The sequence below is a fragment of the Scyliorhinus torazame genome, chromosome 8 (assembly GCF_047496885.1).
Source record: "Scyliorhinus torazame isolate Kashiwa2021f chromosome 8, sScyTor2.1, whole genome shotgun sequence".
NCBI classification, from domain to species: domain Eukaryota; kingdom Metazoa; phylum Chordata; class Chondrichthyes; order Carcharhiniformes; family Scyliorhinidae; genus Scyliorhinus; species Scyliorhinus torazame.
Genome location: NC_092714.1, coordinates 156,000,700 through 156,018,292, shown reverse-complemented (window position 1 = coordinate 156,018,292; position 17,593 = coordinate 156,000,700). Strand labels below are relative to the sequence as shown.

The following is a 17,593-nucleotide window of genomic DNA, read 5'->3' as shown; positions in this document are numbered from 1 at the left end:
ACAGTAATGTGGGGGTTGTTTAAGGAGCACTTGCTGCGAGTGCTGGATAGTTTTGTCCCACTGAGACGAGGAAGGAATGGTAAGGTGAAGGAGCCTTGGATGACAAGAGAAGTGGAGCTTCTAGTCAAGAGGAAGAAGGAAGTTTACGTAAGGTTGAGGAAGCAAGGATCTGACTCGGCTCTAGAGGGTTACAAGGTAGCCAGGAAGGAACTAAAAAATGGACTGAGGAGATCTAGAAGAGGGCATGAAAAAGCCCTGGTGGGAAGGATTAGGGAAAACCCTAAGGCTCACTTATGTGAGAAATAAGAGGATGATCAGAGTGAGAGTAGGGCCGATCAGGGATAGTGGAGGGAACTTGTGCTTAGAGTCTGAAGAGATGGGGGAGGCCCTAAATGAATACTTTGCTTCAGTATTCACTAGAGAGAGGGACCTTGTTGCTCATGAGAACAGTGTGAACCAGGTTAATAGACTCGAACAGGTTGATATTAAGAAGGAGGATATGCTGGAAATTTTGAAAAGCATCAGGATAGATAAGTCCCCTGGGCCTGACAGGATATACCCAAGTTACTCTGGGAAGGGAGGGGGGAGATTGCTGCATGGTTGGCGATGATCTTTGCGTCCTCACTCTCCACTGGAGTAGTGCCGGATGATTGGAGGGAGGTGAATGTTGTTCCCCTGTTCAAGAAAGGGAAATCCCTGCGAATTACAGACCCATCAGTCTTACGTCTGTGGTGAGCAATATATTGGAAAGGATTCTGGGAATAGGGAAATCACGGGGAAATACAGACCCATCAAACATACGTCTGTGGTGAGCAAAATATTGGAAAGGGTTCTGAGAGATCGAATTTACGATTATTTAGAAAAACATAGTTTGATTAAAGATAGTCAGCATGGCTTTGTGAGGGGCAGGTCATGCCTCACAAGCCTCATTGAATTCTTTGAGGATGTAACAAGACACATTGATGAAGGTTGGGCAGTGGATGTGGTGTATATGGAATTCAGTCAGGCATTTGATAGGGTTTCCCATGGTAGGCCCATTCAGAAAGTTAGGGGGCATGGGCTACAGGGAACGTAGAACAAAGAACATAGAACAGTACAGCACAGAACAGGCCCTTTGGCCCTCGATGTTGTGCCGAGCCTTGTTCGAAACCAAGACCAAGCTATCCCACTCCCTGTCATTCTGGTGTGCTCCATGTGCCTATCCAATAACCGGTTGAAAGTTCCTAAAGTGTCCGACTCCACTATCACAGCAGGCAGTCCATTCCACACCCTAACCACTCTCTGAGTAAATAACCTACCTCGGACATCCCTCCTATATCTCCCACCCCGAACCTTATAGTTATGCCCCCTTGTCACAGCTACATCTACCCGAGGAAATAGTCTCTGAACGTCCACTCTATGTATCCCCTTATCGTCTTCTCACCCTCTATTAAGTCGCCTCTCATCCTCCTCCGCTCCAAAGAGAGAAGCCCTAGCTCCCTCAACCTTTCCTCATAAGACCTATCCTCCAAAGCAGGCAGCATCCTGGTAAATCTCCTTTGCACCCTTTCCAATGCTTCCATATCCTTCCTATAGTGAGGTGACCAGAACTGCACACAATACTCCAAATGTGGTCTCACCAGGGTCATGTACAGTTGCAGCATAAGCCCACGGCTCTTAAACTCAAGCCCCCTATTAATAAACGCTAACACAGTATAGGCTTTCTTCACCGCTCTGTCCACTTGTGTGGCAACCTTCAGAGATCTATGGACATGAACCCCAAGATCTCTCTGTTCCTCCACATTCCTCAGAACCCTGCCGTTGACCCTGTAATCCGCATTCAAATGTTTCCTACCAAAATGAATCACCTCGCACTTATCAGGGTTAAACTTTATCTGCCATTTTTCGGCCCAGCTCTGCATCCTATCAATGTCTCTTTGCAGCCTACAACAGCCCTCCACCTCATCCACTACTCCACCAATCTTGGTGTCATCAGCAAATTTACTGACCCACTCTTCAGCCCCCTCCTCCAAGTCATTGATAAAAGTCACAAATAACAGAGGACCCAGCACTGATCCCTGTGGAACACCGCTGATAACTGGTCTCCTGTCTGAAAATTTTCCATCCACCACCACTCACTAGCTTCTATGTGATAGCCAGTTACTTATCCAATTGGCCAAATTTCCCTCTATCCCCCACCTCCTTACTTCATGAGCCGACCATGGGGAACCTTATCAAACACCTTACTAAAAGCCATGTATACGACATCAACTGGTCTACCTTCATCTACACACCTAGTAACCTCCTCAAAGAATTCTATCAAATTTGTGAGGCAAGACTTACCCTTCACGAATCCGTGTTGACTATCCCAGATTAAGCTACATCTTTCCAAATGGTCATAAATCCTACCCATCAGGACCTTTTCCATTAACTTACCGACCACCGAAGTAAGACTAACCGGCCGATAATTACCAGGATGATTCCTATTCCCTTTCTTGAACAGAGGAACAACATTCGCCACTCACCAGTTCTCTGGCACTATCCCCGTGGACAATGAGGACCCAAAGATCAAAGCCAAAGGCTCTGCAATCTCATCCCTTGCCTCCCAAAGAATCCTAGGATATATCCCACCTGGCCCAGGGGACTTGCCGACCCTAAGGTTTTTCAAAATTGCTAATACATCCTTCCTCAGAACATCTACCTCCTCCAGCTACCCGCCTGTATCACACTCTCATCCTCAAAAACATGGCCCCTCTCCTTGGTGAACACTGAAGAAAAGTATTCATTCAACACCTCTCCTATCTCTTTTGACTCCATGCACAAGTTTCCACTACTGTCCTTGACTGGCCCTAACCTCATCCTGCTCATTCTTTTACTTCTCACATGAGAGTAAAAAGCCTTGGGGTTTTCCTTGATCCGACCCTCCAAGGACTTCTCATGCCCCCTCTTAGCTCTCCTAAGCCCTTTTTTTAGCACATTCCTTGCTACCTTGTAACCCTCAAGCGACCCAACTGAACCTTGTTTTCTCATCCTTACATAGGCTTCCTTTTTCCTCTTGACAAGACATTCAACCTTTTTGTGAACCATGGTTCCCTCGCACGGCCATTTCCTCCCTGCCTGACAGGAACATACCTATCAAGGACACGCAGTATTTGTTCCTTGAACAAGCTCCACTTTTCATTTGTACCTTTCCCTGACAGTTCCTGTTCCCTAATCCTTGCCTAAACGCATCATAATTACCCCTCCCCCAATTATAAACCTTGCCCTGCCGTATGGCCCTAGACCTCTCCATTGCAATAGTGAAAGACACCGAATTGTGGTCACTATCTCCAAAGTGCTCTCCCAGAAACAAATCTAACACTTGGCCCGGTTCATTACCCAGTACCAAATCCAATGTGGCCCCACCTGTTGTCGGCCTATCCACATATTGTGACAGGAAACTCTCCTGCACACACTGTACAAAACCCGCCCCATCTGAACTGTTCGACCTATAGAGGTTCCAATCAATATTTGGAGACTTAAAGTCACCCATGACAACTACCCTGTGACCTCCACACCTATCAATAATCTGTTTTGCAATTTCTTCCTCTACATCTCTATTACTATTTGGGGGCCGATAGAAAACTCCTAACAATGTGACCGCTCCTTTCCTATTTCTAACTTCAGCCCATATTACCTCAGTAGGTAGATCCCCCTCGAACTGCCTTTCTGCAGCCGTTAAACTATCCTTGATTAACCATGTTACTCCTCTACCTCTTTTACAACCTTCCCTGCTTTTACTGAAACATCTATACCCCGGAACTTCCAACAACCATTCCTATCCCTGTTCTAACCATGTCTCCGTAATGCCCACAACATCGTAGTCCCAGGTACCAATCCACGCTCCAAGTTCACCTACCTTATTCCGGATGCTCCTTGCATTGAAGTAGACACACTTCAACCCACCTTCCTGTCTACAGGTACACGCCTGCGACCTTGATACCCTCCTCAGTACCTCACTACTCTCAACACTTCTGGACTATAGCTCATTTTCTCATCCCCTGCCAAATTAGTTTAAACCCCCCCGAAGAGACGTAGCAAATTTCCCTCCCAGATATTGGTGCCCCTCTGGTTCAGATGCAAACCATCCTGTCTGTACAGGTCCCCCAGAATGTGCTCCAATTATCCACGTAACTGAAACCCTCCCTCCTACACCATCCCTGCAGCCACGTGTTTATCTGCACTCTCTCCCTGTTCCGCATCTCGCCAGCACGTGGTACCGGCAACAAACCAGAGATGACAACATGGTTTGTCCTGGCTCTCAGCTGCCACCCTAGCTCCCTAAATTCCTGTTTTAAATCCCCGTCCCTTCTCTTACCTATGTCGTTGGTACCGATGTGTGCCACGACTGGTGACTGTTCCCCCTCCCCCTTAAGGATTCTGAAAACACGGTCCCGGACAAAACACGGACCCTGGCACCCGGGAGGCAACATACCATCCGTGAGTCTCTTTCGTTGCCACAGAACCGTCTATCTGTCCCTCTAACTATCGAGTCCCCAATAACTATTGCGCTCCTGCCCTCCCTCCTTCCCTTCTGAGCCACAGGGACGGACTCAGTGCTGGAGATCCGTTCACCGTGGCTTATCCCTGATAGGCCGTCCCCCTCAACAGTATCCAATGCGGTATACTTGTTACTGAGGGGAACGACCATAGAGGATCCCTGTACTGAGTGCTTCCTCCCAGCCCCTCTCACCGTCACCCATCTACCTTGATTCTTCAGAGTAACCACATCCATGAAGCTACTATCTATGACCACCTCTGCCTCCCGAATGATCCGAAGTTCATCCAGCTCCAGCTCCAGTTCCCTAACACGGTTTCTGAGGAGCTGGAGATGGGTGCACTTCCCACAGGTGAAATCAGCAGGGACACTGACGGCGTCCCTCACCTAAACATTCTGCAGCAGGAACATTGCACTGCCTTCCCTGCCATCCCCCCTAGGCAACTTGCGGATAAAAACGAGAAAAAGAAAGAACAAGCTTACCTGATATTCACTCAACCCCTTAGGTTAGAGGAGGTAAAGGGTGGGGGACACTACAAGTGTAGTTTAGGGTTTAGGAACCGCCCAACTTAAATACTGGTTAAAATAAAACACTTAACCAGCAACCACTGCGCCCCGCAAGATAACAGCAATCAGCTGTTATGGGCCTACGCAAACAATTTAAATCTTAACTACTTACCCAGCTGTCACTCTGTCCTCACTCTGACCGGATTCAGCTGGAAACCGCCAACAGTAAGTTTTTAAAACATTTACTCCCCTTAGCAAGTACTCACTCAGCAACCACTACACCCCGCACAATAACAGCAACTTGGGCTGTCTGGATACAGAATTGGCTGGCCGAAAGAAGACAGTGAGTGGTAGTGGATGGAAAGTATTCCGTCTGGAGGTCGGTGACCAGTGGTGTCCCGCAGGGATCTGTTCTGGGACCTCTGCTCTTTGTGGTTTTTATAAACGACTTGGATGAGGAAGTGGAAGGGTGGGTTAGTAGGTGTGCCGATGACACGAAGCTTGGGGGAGTTGTCGATAGTGTTGAGGGCTGTTGCAGGTTACAACAGGACATTGACAGAATGCAGAGCTGGGCTGACAAGTGGTAGATGGAGTTCAACCTTGATAAATGAGAATTGATTCATTTTGGAAGATTGAATTTGAATGCTGAATACAGGGTTAAAGGCAGGATTCTTGGAAGTGTGGAGGAACAGAGGGATTTTGGGGTCCACGTACATCGTTATTAGTTTCTGACCACGCCACCGCGGGTTCCTGATTAGATCGCAAACTGGCCTCTCCCGAGATCTAACAGCCGTGTCGCGCTCCCGCTTAAGCACACAAAGCCATTCAAACCTCTCACGGGGTTTGCGACGCTAGAAATGTCTCACGGGATTCAACGGAATCACACGAGGCATTGCGATCTAGAAATCCAGATATGCATATTTCGGGTCATTTAATTATGCCTTGGGCTGAATCACCTGGGGACCGGGATTCTCCTGCCGTGCCTGAGAGACCTCACAAATGTGGACCAGTTGTAATGGCACCTGCAGGAGCCTACAAAGCCATTGGAGGTCCCCAGGTGGTGGGGGACAATGTAGGGTAGCACCCTGGATGTCCCGCTGGTACTTGGGCTAGTAGGTTCCTCGTCTCTGATCTGCTCTTGTAGCCACAGTATTTATATGACTAGTTCAGTTCAATTTCTGATCAATGGTAACCCCCAGGAAGTTGATAGTGATAGTAATGCCATTGAATCAAGTGGTGATAATCAGATCCTCTTTCTTTTGGAAATGATTTTTATTATATTTTTAACATTTCGTACAAAAGAATATGAAATACGTGAACCATAACAAACATTTTTTAACAAGATTTCATTAAAAATTAGAATTAGAATTCATAGAATTTACAGTGCAGAAGGAGGCCATTCGGCCCATCGAGTCTGCACTGGCTCTTGGAAAGAGCACCCTACCCAAGGTCCACACCTCCACCCTATCCCCATAACCTAGTCCAACACTAAGGGCAATTTTGGACACTAAGGGCAATTTATCATGGCCAATCCACCTAACCTGCACATCTTTGGACTGTGGGAGGAAACTGGAGCACCCAGAGAAAACCCACGCACATACGGGGAGGATGTGCAGACTCCGCACAGACAGTGACACAAGCCGGGATCAAACCTGGGACCCTGGAGCTGTGAAGCAATTGTGCTATCCACAATGCTACCGTGCTGCCAAATTCTTGTTACGAAGAGTCTCATCCCTGCTTCCACACAATCCCCTCCCCCCGCCCCACTTGGATAACCCCACCCATAAACAGATAAACTCCCCTCCCCACCCTTAAACTCTAGCAGTGACTAATTCTTTGATGTATTCTATAAACAGTCGCCATCTTCAATAAAACCCCTCGATTGACCCTCACAAGGTGTATTTGACCTTCTTGAGGCGCACAAACTCCATCAAATCACCGAGCCACGTCGAAACCTTTGGCGGTGCCGCCATCCTCCAGCACAATAAGATATGTCTCCATGTCATCAACGATGCGAAGGCCATTGGGGCAGCATGGTGGCGCAGTGGTTAGCAGCGGGAGGACCCGGACAAATGCGAGGTGATGCATTTTGGTAGATCCAATTCAGGTGGAAGCTATAAAATAAATGGCAGAACCATCAGGAGCATAGACACAGAGAGATCTGGGCGTGCAGGTCCACAGATCTTTAAAAGTGGCAGCACAGGTGGAAATGGTGGTAAAGAAAGCATACGGCATGTTTGCCTTCATAGGGGCATCGAGTATAGAAGGTCAAACATTATGTTACAGTTATATACAACGTTGGTTAGGCCACATTTGGAATACTGTATCCAATTCTGGTCACCACACCACAGAAGGACGTGGAGGTTTTGGAGAGAGTACAGAAAAGGTTTACCAGGATGTTGCCTGGTATGGAGGATACTAACTATGAGGAGAGATTGAATAAACTGGGATTGTTCTCCCTAGAAAGACAGAGGCTGAGGGGCGACCTGATAGAAGTTAATAAAATTATGAGGGGTATAGATAGGATTGGAGGCATTTTCCCAGGGCAGAAATGAAAATTACAAGGGGCACAAGATCAAGGCGAGGGGAGGATTGGTTCAGTGGAGATGTGCGGGGGAAGTTTTTTTACACAGAGGGTGGTGGTGGCCTGGAATGCACTGCCAAGTGAGGTAGTTGAGGCAGATACATTAGCGAACTTTGAGACTTATCTGGATAGGCACATGAACAGACGGGGGTATAGAAGGATACAGGCGGTTGGCCTAGATAGGACACGTGATCGGCGCAGACTTGGAGGGCCGAAGGATCTGTTCCTGTGCTGTACTGTTCTTTGTTCTTTGATCCCGGCCCCGGGTCACTGTCTGTGTGGAGTTTGCACATTCTCCCCATGTCTGCGTGGGTTTCACCCGCACAACCCAAAGATGTGCAGGTTAGATGGATTGGCCACGCTACCCTTAATTGGAAAAAATAATTGGGCAAATTCACCCTGTTGAAAGCTGTCCTTCTTCTCGCCAGTTCGGAGCCAATGTTCTGGTAAATGCGCATCGTGTTACTGTACCAGTCGATATTCCGTTGTTGCTAGGCCCATTCCAGGACGCGTTCCTTCCTCCAATAACTATTGAATCGAATGATTACTGTGCACGGTGGCTTGTTCGGCTTTGGCTTCTGTCGCAGGGCCCAGTGTGCCCTGTCTAATTCCGGTGGGGCAAACACTTCTCCACCTACCAGCCGAGAAAGCATCATCAAAAATATTCGATCGGCCTTGCACCCTCCAAGCCCACGATTCTAAGACCAGTCAGGGCCTCTTCAACACCCTTTAGTGTCTCACCCTGCTGCTTCGAGATTGACAGTTTTGTCCAGCTGCTCCTGGAGCGGGCCCAACGTCTCCTCGATAGAGGCTTTAAACGACTCCTTAAGTTTCCTGCCCTGCCACTCAAACCTGTCATCTGTCTCCCAAAGCTTTCTAGTTCCTGTGCTATCGCCTTGGTTAAGGTTGCTAAAGTGAAGAGCGCGGCCAAATCCTCCGCCATCTTGTCTCCGTCATGGTCTTTTACCGAGCTCTCTGCCTGAGATTTCTTCCCCGCAGCCTTCTTTAGTGCCATTTTGGACATCCTCTCAGCACTTCAAACTCTCTCCCTGGAAAGCGGAGTTTAAACCCCCAAAAAAGCCCAAGCAAAAATGGGCGAATAGGTTCGAGATATCGGGACCTTAACAGGAGCCACATTTTATGCGACCTCCCACCGACACCACCCCCCGCATGCCTCCTCGATTCGATCCTCTTTTGTTGGAGGTGGTCATTGCCTGACTGTTGTGTGACACGAATGTTACTTGTCACTCATAAGCCCATGCTTGGGTATTGTCCAGGTCTTGCTGCATATTGTAAGAGTCCGTCCTGTTGATTACTTTGTTCCCATTTCTTTTAAGTTCTTTTATTATTTGGTCCGTGGACCCATAATTTGATTGTGCCATTAAGCAGAAGGCTCGAAGTTGTAGCAGCCTGCTTGCCAGGGCACTGTGATCCCAGGTTTTATTTTTGGAGGGGAGAGGGTTGACCAGCGACCATGGTCAATAATTGATTCCTGCTTAATGCTTTTTGAGAAATCTGGGCAGACGCGTTTAGACCTTGGAAGTTAAAGGGACTCTCGCTTCCTTCTGCTTGCTGATGTGAAAGAACTGTTTGATTGTTCTGAATAAAAAAGGATGTGTTTGGCGCATCCTTTGCTGTCATAGAATTTACAGTGCAGAAGGAGGCCATTCGGCCCATCGAGTCTGCACTGCCACTTGGAAAAAGTACTCCACCTAAGCCCACACATCCACCCTATCCCTGTAAACCCACCTAACCTTTTTTTGGACACTAAGGGAAATTTAGCATCGTCAATACATCTTTGGACTGTGGGAGGAAACCGGAGTTTCCAGAGGAAACCCACGCAGACACGGGGAGAACGTGCAGACTCCGCACAGACAGTGACCCAAGCTGGGAATCGAACCTGGGACCCTGGAGCTGTGAAGGAACTGTGCTAACCACTGTGCTACTGTGCTGCCCTCCTGTATTCACCCTGTTGTGACCTGGAATAATGCTGAGTCTGCAGAGAGGGTAGACAACCTTACCAGAGAAAACTATCTCAAGCTTAGTAGGAAAAAGCATCAAAACGAAAGCTGAACTTCAAAAATAAGTCATCCCAGTGCCTCATAGATCCTATCCTTTTATTTTTATGAGTATTTTATACCCCTTTCCATCGACCTTTCACCTCTGCGTTGTTTGTTTGTGTGTGTAGAGTGAGGGTAGTTCGGAAGAGGGGCGTTGGGAAAGGGGCAGTTACATTTTCTGTCTGTTTAATTATGAAAAATGAAATGAAATGAAAATCGCTTATTGTCACAAGTAGGCTTCAAATGAAGTTACTGTGAAAAGCCCCTAGTCGCCACATTCCGGCGCCTGTTCGGGGAGGCTGTTACGGGAATCGAACCGTGCTGCTGGCCTGCCTTGGTCTGCTTTCAAAGCCAGCGATTTAGCCCAGTGCTAAACAGCCCCTATTATAATATTGTAATTATAATACTGTACATAATGAAAGGTTGTGTTAAAGTGACAAACCTGGTGATTGTAGTTTATTTGGACACAGCCAAGGACCTCATGTATTTAAATAAATCTAATTTCCCCAGTGTTGTGACTCCGGGTCAAGTGGGGCTGGAATTGACCGTGTACTAGCCCAGTGTGTTGGGACAATATGGACACAGGCTGCGTCAGTATCTGAGATGTCACGAATGTTACTGACCATTTGTGAATTTGTATTAACAGTCTTTTACTCTTCATAGGGCTACGTATCATTTTCACCCTCGATGAAGTGTCGTTTATACAGAACCTGGTATTTTACATCGAGGCTGCTTATAAAGTTGCTGTGAGTATTTGCAGATAGTAAGATAGGAAACAGAATGAAAGGTGCCTTGTTTACCTTGGCGACTATGCGGGAATATCCTCTCCAATGATGGTTCAGTTGTTAACTGCAGAAACCGTGTTACATGGAGTAACAAGGTGTTAGCTCAGCGCTGATCTGACCTGGGAATGGTGAGTCCTGGTAGATTTACGAGGATGCTACCAGGACTTGAAGGTCTGAGTTATAAGGAGGGGCTGGATAGGTTGGGACCTTTTTTCCTGGAGTGTAGGAGACTTAGGGGTGAACTTATAGAGATCTATAAAATAATGAGGTGCATGGATAAGGTAGATCCCAAAGGTTGAGGAGTCTAGAACTGGAGGGCATAGGTTTAAGGTGAGAGGGGAGAGATACAAAAGAGACCAGAGGGGAGAGTTTTTCACACAGAGGGTGGTGAGCATCTGGAACGAGCTGCCTGGAGCAGTGGTAGAGGCGGGTACAATTTTTTCCTTTAAAAAACATTTAGACATTTACATGGGCAGGGTGGGTATAGAGGGATATGGGCCAAATGCGAGTAAGTGGGACTAGCTTAGTGACAGAAACTGGGCGGCACGGACCAGCTGGGCCGAAATGACTCTATGACTCTACTGAGGTCTTGTGCTCCAGAACTTGCCTCGCTCCTAGCCAATCTTTTCAGTACAGCTATAGCACTGGCATCTACCTGTTAATGTGGAAAATTGCCCAGGTATTGTAGCCGTCTAAAATGGCTGATTCCCGATTAGAATGGTCAAACCCCGATTTAAAATGGCAAACGAAAGAGGCTGATGGGAAAATCAGCCAACAGGACTCAAACGGACAGCTGCAGGTAAAACAGTGTATTTGCCTCTGGGGAAATAGGCCCAGACCGATTCCTGCAGCCATCAACATCACAACAACCCAGCCACCTGCATATTAAACAGCCATCCCCGGGAACAATTGCTACACATTAGCAACACAAAGCCGATCCAGACCTTTTGGCGCGAGCAGGGGCTGAGACAAAGAAAGGTAAACGACCACTCCCTGATCAAGGAATCGCCTCATTATTGGAGCATATCGAACCAAGTGATTGGGACCAAGTCCAATCACTTGGAACCAGGGTCAAGGTCCGCCCCGAGAGGCGGGAAGCCCCTGGGAACTATATGAATAGGGGCCAAGTTCAGATCGACCCTTCTCTTCCTGCTCGCAACCTTCGCAAGAACCTTTGACAAAGAAAACCGTAAGTTTGACTCCAGCGATTGCTACCAGATAGACACTCCTAACCATCGACCTGTATCAGCCTTTGAATCCCGCAGGCTCAGACCAATTCGAAAGACCAGTCGTTTCCCTGACCTGGTGGGCCATTTCCAAAGTTAAGTATTGGCCTGTAGTGGTAGGTAGTAGTCTAGAAGTAGGATTATTGTATAAGTATTTATTGCTGTATATAATAAATGATCGTTGATTTAACTCTTACTAAGCGGTGTGCTGCATTATTTATCATAACTTGAACTTGAACCATGCGGCGGTATCAGAAAGATACCTGGCGACTCGTGAGCAAAGGTGACAGAATTAGAGCTAATAAAACTACGGCTAATAAGAGCAACAGTATGTCCTGTACACAAAACACAGGACAAATCTGACCTGGCCAATTACCATCCTATCAGTCGATCATCAATAAAGGGCAGCACGGTAGCATTGTGGATAGCACAATTGCTTCACAGCTCCAGGGTCCCAGGTTCGATTCCGGCTTAGGTCACTGTCTGTGCGGAGTCTGCACATCCTACCCCTGTGTGCGTGGGTTCCTCCCACTGTCCAAAGATGTGCAGGTTAGGTGGATTGGCCATGATAAATTGCCCTTAGTGTCCAAAATTACCCTTCGTGTTGGGTGGGGTTACTGGGTTATGGAGATAGGGTGGAGGTGTTGACCTTGGGTCGGGTGCTCTTTCTAAGAGCTGGTGCAGACTCGATGGGCTGAATGGCATCCTTCTGCACTGTAAATTCTATGATAATCTATGATGAAAGTTACAGAGTTATCACAGCGCTATAAAGAAGCACTTACTCAGCAATAACCTACTTACTGATGCTCAGTTTGAGTTCCGCCAGGAACATTCAGCTCCTGACCTCATTATAGCCTTGGTTCAAACATGGACAAAAGAGCTCATCAAGTTTGCACCAACCATCTAAAAGAGCACCCTACCTCGGCCCACCTCCCCACCTAACCCCACCTCCCTGTAACCCCACCTAACCTGCACATGTTTTGACACTAAAGGGCAATTTAGCATGGCCAGTCCACCTAACCAGAGCACCCGGAGGAAATCCACACAGACACGGGGAGAACGTGCAAACTCCACACAGACAGTCACCCAAGGCTGGAATTGAACCGCGTCTTTGGCGCTGTGAAGCAGCAGTGCTAACCACCATGATGCCCCTAACTCCTGACTCCCAAAAACCTATCCACAAGAGACAAGTAAGGAATGTGATGGAATACTCTCCACTTGCCTGGATGAGTGCAGCTCTAAACACTCAGAAGCTCGACACCATCCAGGACAAAGCAGGACTTGATTGCTGCCCCTTCCACAAACATTCACTTCCTCCACCACCGACGCACAGTAGCAGCCATGTGTATCATCTACAAGATGCACTGCAGGAACTCACCAAGGCTCCTTAGACAGCACCTTTCAAACCCACAACCACTACAATCTAGGAGGACAAGGCACCAGATACTTGGGAACCCCAGCACCTGGAACTTCCACTCCAAGTAACTCACCATCCTGATTTGGAAATATATCGCTGTCCCTTCACTGTTACCAGGTCAAAATCCTGGAACTCGCTCCCTAACAGCACTGTGGGTGTACCTACATCTCAAGTACTGCAGCGGTTCAAGAAGGCAGCTCACCACCACCTTCTAAGGGCAATTAAGGATGGACAGCAAATGCTGGCCTAACCATCAACACCCACATCCCATGAATGAATAAAAAAAAGACTTCAAGTCATCCAAAGCAGTGTTGCCCATTTCTTAACTCGGGGAAAGTCCTGTTTCCCTGTCATCCCTATCCTCACTCACTAACATATCAACATACAAATTTGGATGGCTCCTTGTCGAGTAACACCTTGATTTTATAATTCCTATTTTTGTTTTCAAATCTCTCCATGGTCTCACCCCTCCCTATCTCTGTTCATCTCCGCCAGCCCCTCCAAGATATCCACACTCCTCTAAACCTGGCCTCTTGTGCATTTCCGATTTTAATCGCTCCACTATTGGTGTCCATTCCTTCAGCTGCCTGGGCCCCAAGCTCTGGAATTCACTCGCTAAACCACTCCGCCTCGCTATCATGTTTTCTTCTTTAAGATAAATCACATTGAACTTACTTCAAAGTCTGGAGTATCTTTTGGTCAAAGTTGCATCGAGTTGCAGCCTGTGTTATCCCAGAGTACATAACACAACACTGCCCTCCTATCTCCTTATGCATCTTGGTGTCGGACCTGGTTTTCAGAATGCTTCTGTGATGTCCCATGGGTCATTACATCATGTTGAAGGTGTTATATAAATATTGATAGATTTCTAGGGTGAGATTATGTCCCTGATGGGGGTGCATTTCCACTCTAAAGTATAATTGCTGTGGGGCAGCCAGGTTTTGGGCCAATGTGGCACTGACAAGACTTCAGTCAAGGGGCTGGGTAATCCATCTCTCCATAGAACCCTCTTTTGTGTCTTTCTCTTAAAGTGAATTATCTCCCAGAGAGTATTTTGTAGCAAGGTATTTTAAAGTATTTTTATTCGACAGATTTTCAGCATTTTCATAATACAAAAACCCCAAACAACCTCCAAACAAACAAAAAAGCACTCAACTACCACCTCCCCCAACAGTCAACAGTAACCAACTCACAAAAGTGCTTGCAAACCCCAATAATTGTAGAAGCCTCCTTCACCTTCCCTTCGCTCGAACGTCACCTTCTCCAGGGTCAAAAACTCCAACAGGTCCCCCTACCATGCCGAGGCACAGGGTGGAGAAGCTGACCCCCACTCCAGCAGGACCCACCTACGAGCGATCAGCGAGGTGAAGGCTAAGGCACCCACCTGCAGCTCCGGCTGGTCCGACACCCCGGAAATGGCCTCTAGAGGGCCGGCCCCCACAACCACATGCAAGACCCCTGAGATTGTACTGAACACCCTCCTCCAAAACTTTACTAGCTTCGGGCAGGACCAAAACATATGAATGTGATTTGCGGGACCCCTCCCACATCGCTCACAGGCATCCTCTGCCCCCTCAAATAGCCGGCTCATCCTTGATTTTGTGAGGTGCACCCTGTACATACCTTCGGCTGTATCAGCTCAGCCTCGCACACAAAGTTAAGGCATTCACCCTCCGCAGCATCTCACACCACAGTCCCACTTCCAATGCCACCCCCAGCTCTTCTCACTGCGCCTTAATCCCCTCCATGGACACCCCATCCTCTTCCAGAATCCTCCTGCATATCGCCAAGACAGCCACCCAGTCCGACCCCTCCCTCGCTGGCAGCACCGTCTCCGGCAATAAGGTCAGGAAAACCTTCCTTGCAAAGTCCCAAACCTGCATGTACCTAAACCCTGCCCCCTGCACTACCTCACACTTCGCTCCCAGCTCCTCTAGACTCACAAATCGCCCCCCAAGGAACAAATCCTTAATTTCCCTAATCCCTCTCTTATCCCATCCCCGAAATCTCGCATTAGTCCTCCCCGGCTCGAACCTATGATTCCCCCTAATTGGCATCTGCCCTGACCCATTCCCCCAGCTTAAAGTGCTGTCTAAACCGCTCCAAATCTTCAATGTGGCCACCACCACCTGGCTCACCGAGAACTTTACTGGGGCCATCGGGAGCGGCGCCGTTGTGGCAGCAAAATGGCCAAGGGCCCTATAGTCAATGCAAACAGGAAGGGCATCAGTGCAGTGCGAAATACCCTGAATGTGTGCTGTTAGTGGGAACACTCGCCACCGGTTCCTTATGCAGCAGCCGCATCCACGCCACAAACTTCAGCCCAATTCCAAATCTCTCCAATGCCACCATCAAGTAACCCCACTCTACCCAATCAAATGCCTTCTCCGCGTCCAGCGTCACCACCACCTTCGTCTCCCTTCCCTCCTTCGGAGAAAGAACCACATTCACCAACCTCCTCACGTTCAAGAACAGCTGCCTTCCCTTCACGAACCCTCTCTGGTCCTCCCCAAACACCTTCGGGAGATACCCTTCCAACCTCGACGCCAACACCTTTGCCAATATCTTGGCATCTACATTCAGCAGAGATATGGGTCGATACGACCCATGCTCCACCGGTTCCTTATCTTTCTTCAATAGCAAAGAGATGGAAGCTTGCCCCATCGTTTGCAGCAAGACACCCCTACCTAGAACATAGAACATTACAGCGCAATACAGGCCCTTCGGCCCTCAATGTTGCACCAACCTGTGAAACCACTCGAAAGCCTATCTACACTATTCCCTTATCGTCCATATGTCTATCCAATGACCATTTGAATGCCCTTAGTGTTGGCGAGTCAACTACTGTTGCACGCAGGGCATTCCACGCCCTTACTACTCCCTGAGTAAAGAACCTACCTCTGACATATATCTTGTATCTATCTCCCCTCAATTTAAAGGTATGTCCCCTCGTGCTAGACATCACCATCCGAGGAAGAAGGCTCTCACTGTCCACCCTATCCAATCCTTTGATCATCTTGTATACCTCAATTAAGTCACTTCTTAACCTTCTTCTCTCTAACAAAAACAGCCTCAAGTCCCTCAGCCTTTCCTCATAAGATCTTCCCTCCATACCAGGTAACATGCTGGTAAATCTCCTCTGCACCCTTTCCAATGCTTCCACATCCTTCCTATAATGCGGCGACCAGAATTGCACGCAATACTCCAAATGCGGCCGCACCAGTGTTTTGTACAGCTGCAATATGACATCATGGCTTCGAAACTCAATCCCTCTACCAATAAAAACTAACACACCGTACGCCTTCTTAACAACCCTCTCAACCTGGGTGGCAACTTTCAGGGATCTATGTACATGGACACTGAGATCTCTCTGCTCATCCACACTGCCAAGAATCTTACCATTAGCCCAGTACTCTGTCTTCCTGTTATTCCTTCCAAAATGAATCACCTCACACTTTTCTGCATTAAACTCCATTTGCCACCTCTCAGCCCAGCGCTGCAGCTTATCTATGTCCCTCTGTAACTTGTAACATCCTTCCGCACTGTCCACAACTCCACCGACTTTAGTGTCATATGCAAATTTACTCACCCATCCTTCTATGCCCTCCCTCAGATAATTTATAAAAATGACAAACAGCAGTGGCCCCAAAACAGATCCTTGTGGTACACCACTAGTAACTGGACTCCAGTCTGAACATTTCCCATCAACCACCACCCTTTGTCTTCTTCCAGCTAGCCAATTTCTGATCCAAACTGCTAAATCACCCTGAAGTAGCCTACCGTGGGCAACCTTATCAAACGCTTTACTGAAATCCATATACACCACATCAACTGCTTTACCCTCATCCACCTGTTTGGTCACCTTCTCAAAGAACTCAATAAGGTTTGTGAGGCACAACCTACCCTTCACAAAACCGTGTTGACTATCTCTAATCAAATTATTCCTTTCCAGATGATTATATATCCTATCTCTTATAAACCTTTCCAAGATTTTGCCCACAACAGAAGTAAGGCTCACTGGTCTATAGTTACCGGGGTTGTCTCTACTCCCCTTCTTGAACAAGGGTACAACATTTGCTGTCCTCCAGTCTTCTGGCACTATTCCTGTAGATAAAGATGACTTAGGGATCAAAGCCAAAGGTTGAGCAATCTCCTCCCTAGCTTCCCAGAGGATCCTTGGGTAAATCCCATCCGGCCCAGGGGACTTATCTATTTTCACACTTTCCAGAACTGCTAACACCTCCTCCTTCTGAACCTCAAGCCCTTCGAGTTTAGCAGCCTGAATCTCAGTATTCTCCTCGACAACATTGTCTTTTTCTTGTGTGAATACTGACGAAAAATATTCATTTAGCACCTCTCCTATCTCCTCGGACTCCAAGCACAACTTCCCACTACTGTCCTTGACTGGCCCTACTCTTACCCTAGTCATTCTTTTATTCCTGACATATCTATAGAAAGCTTTAGGGTTATCCTTGATCCTATCTGCCAAAGACTTCTC

General features: G+C 47.7%; 1 protein-coding gene across 5 annotated transcripts in view; it reads left to right on the top strand.

The window, feature by feature from the left end:
• LOC140428213 (phosphorylase b kinase regulatory subunit alpha, liver isoform-like) overlaps positions 1 to 17,593 on the top strand; it is a 265,545-nt gene that overhangs the window by 39,801 nt on the left and 208,151 nt on the right. For all 5 annotated transcript variants that reach the window (XM_072514418.1, XM_072514420.1, XM_072514421.1 and 2 more), the window contains one exon: positions 10,331 to 10,413. In XM_072514418.1, the coding sequence (XP_072370519.1) occupies positions 10,331 to 10,413 (83 nt within the window). The remainder of the gene's footprint in view (positions 1 to 10,330; positions 10,414 to 17,593) is intronic.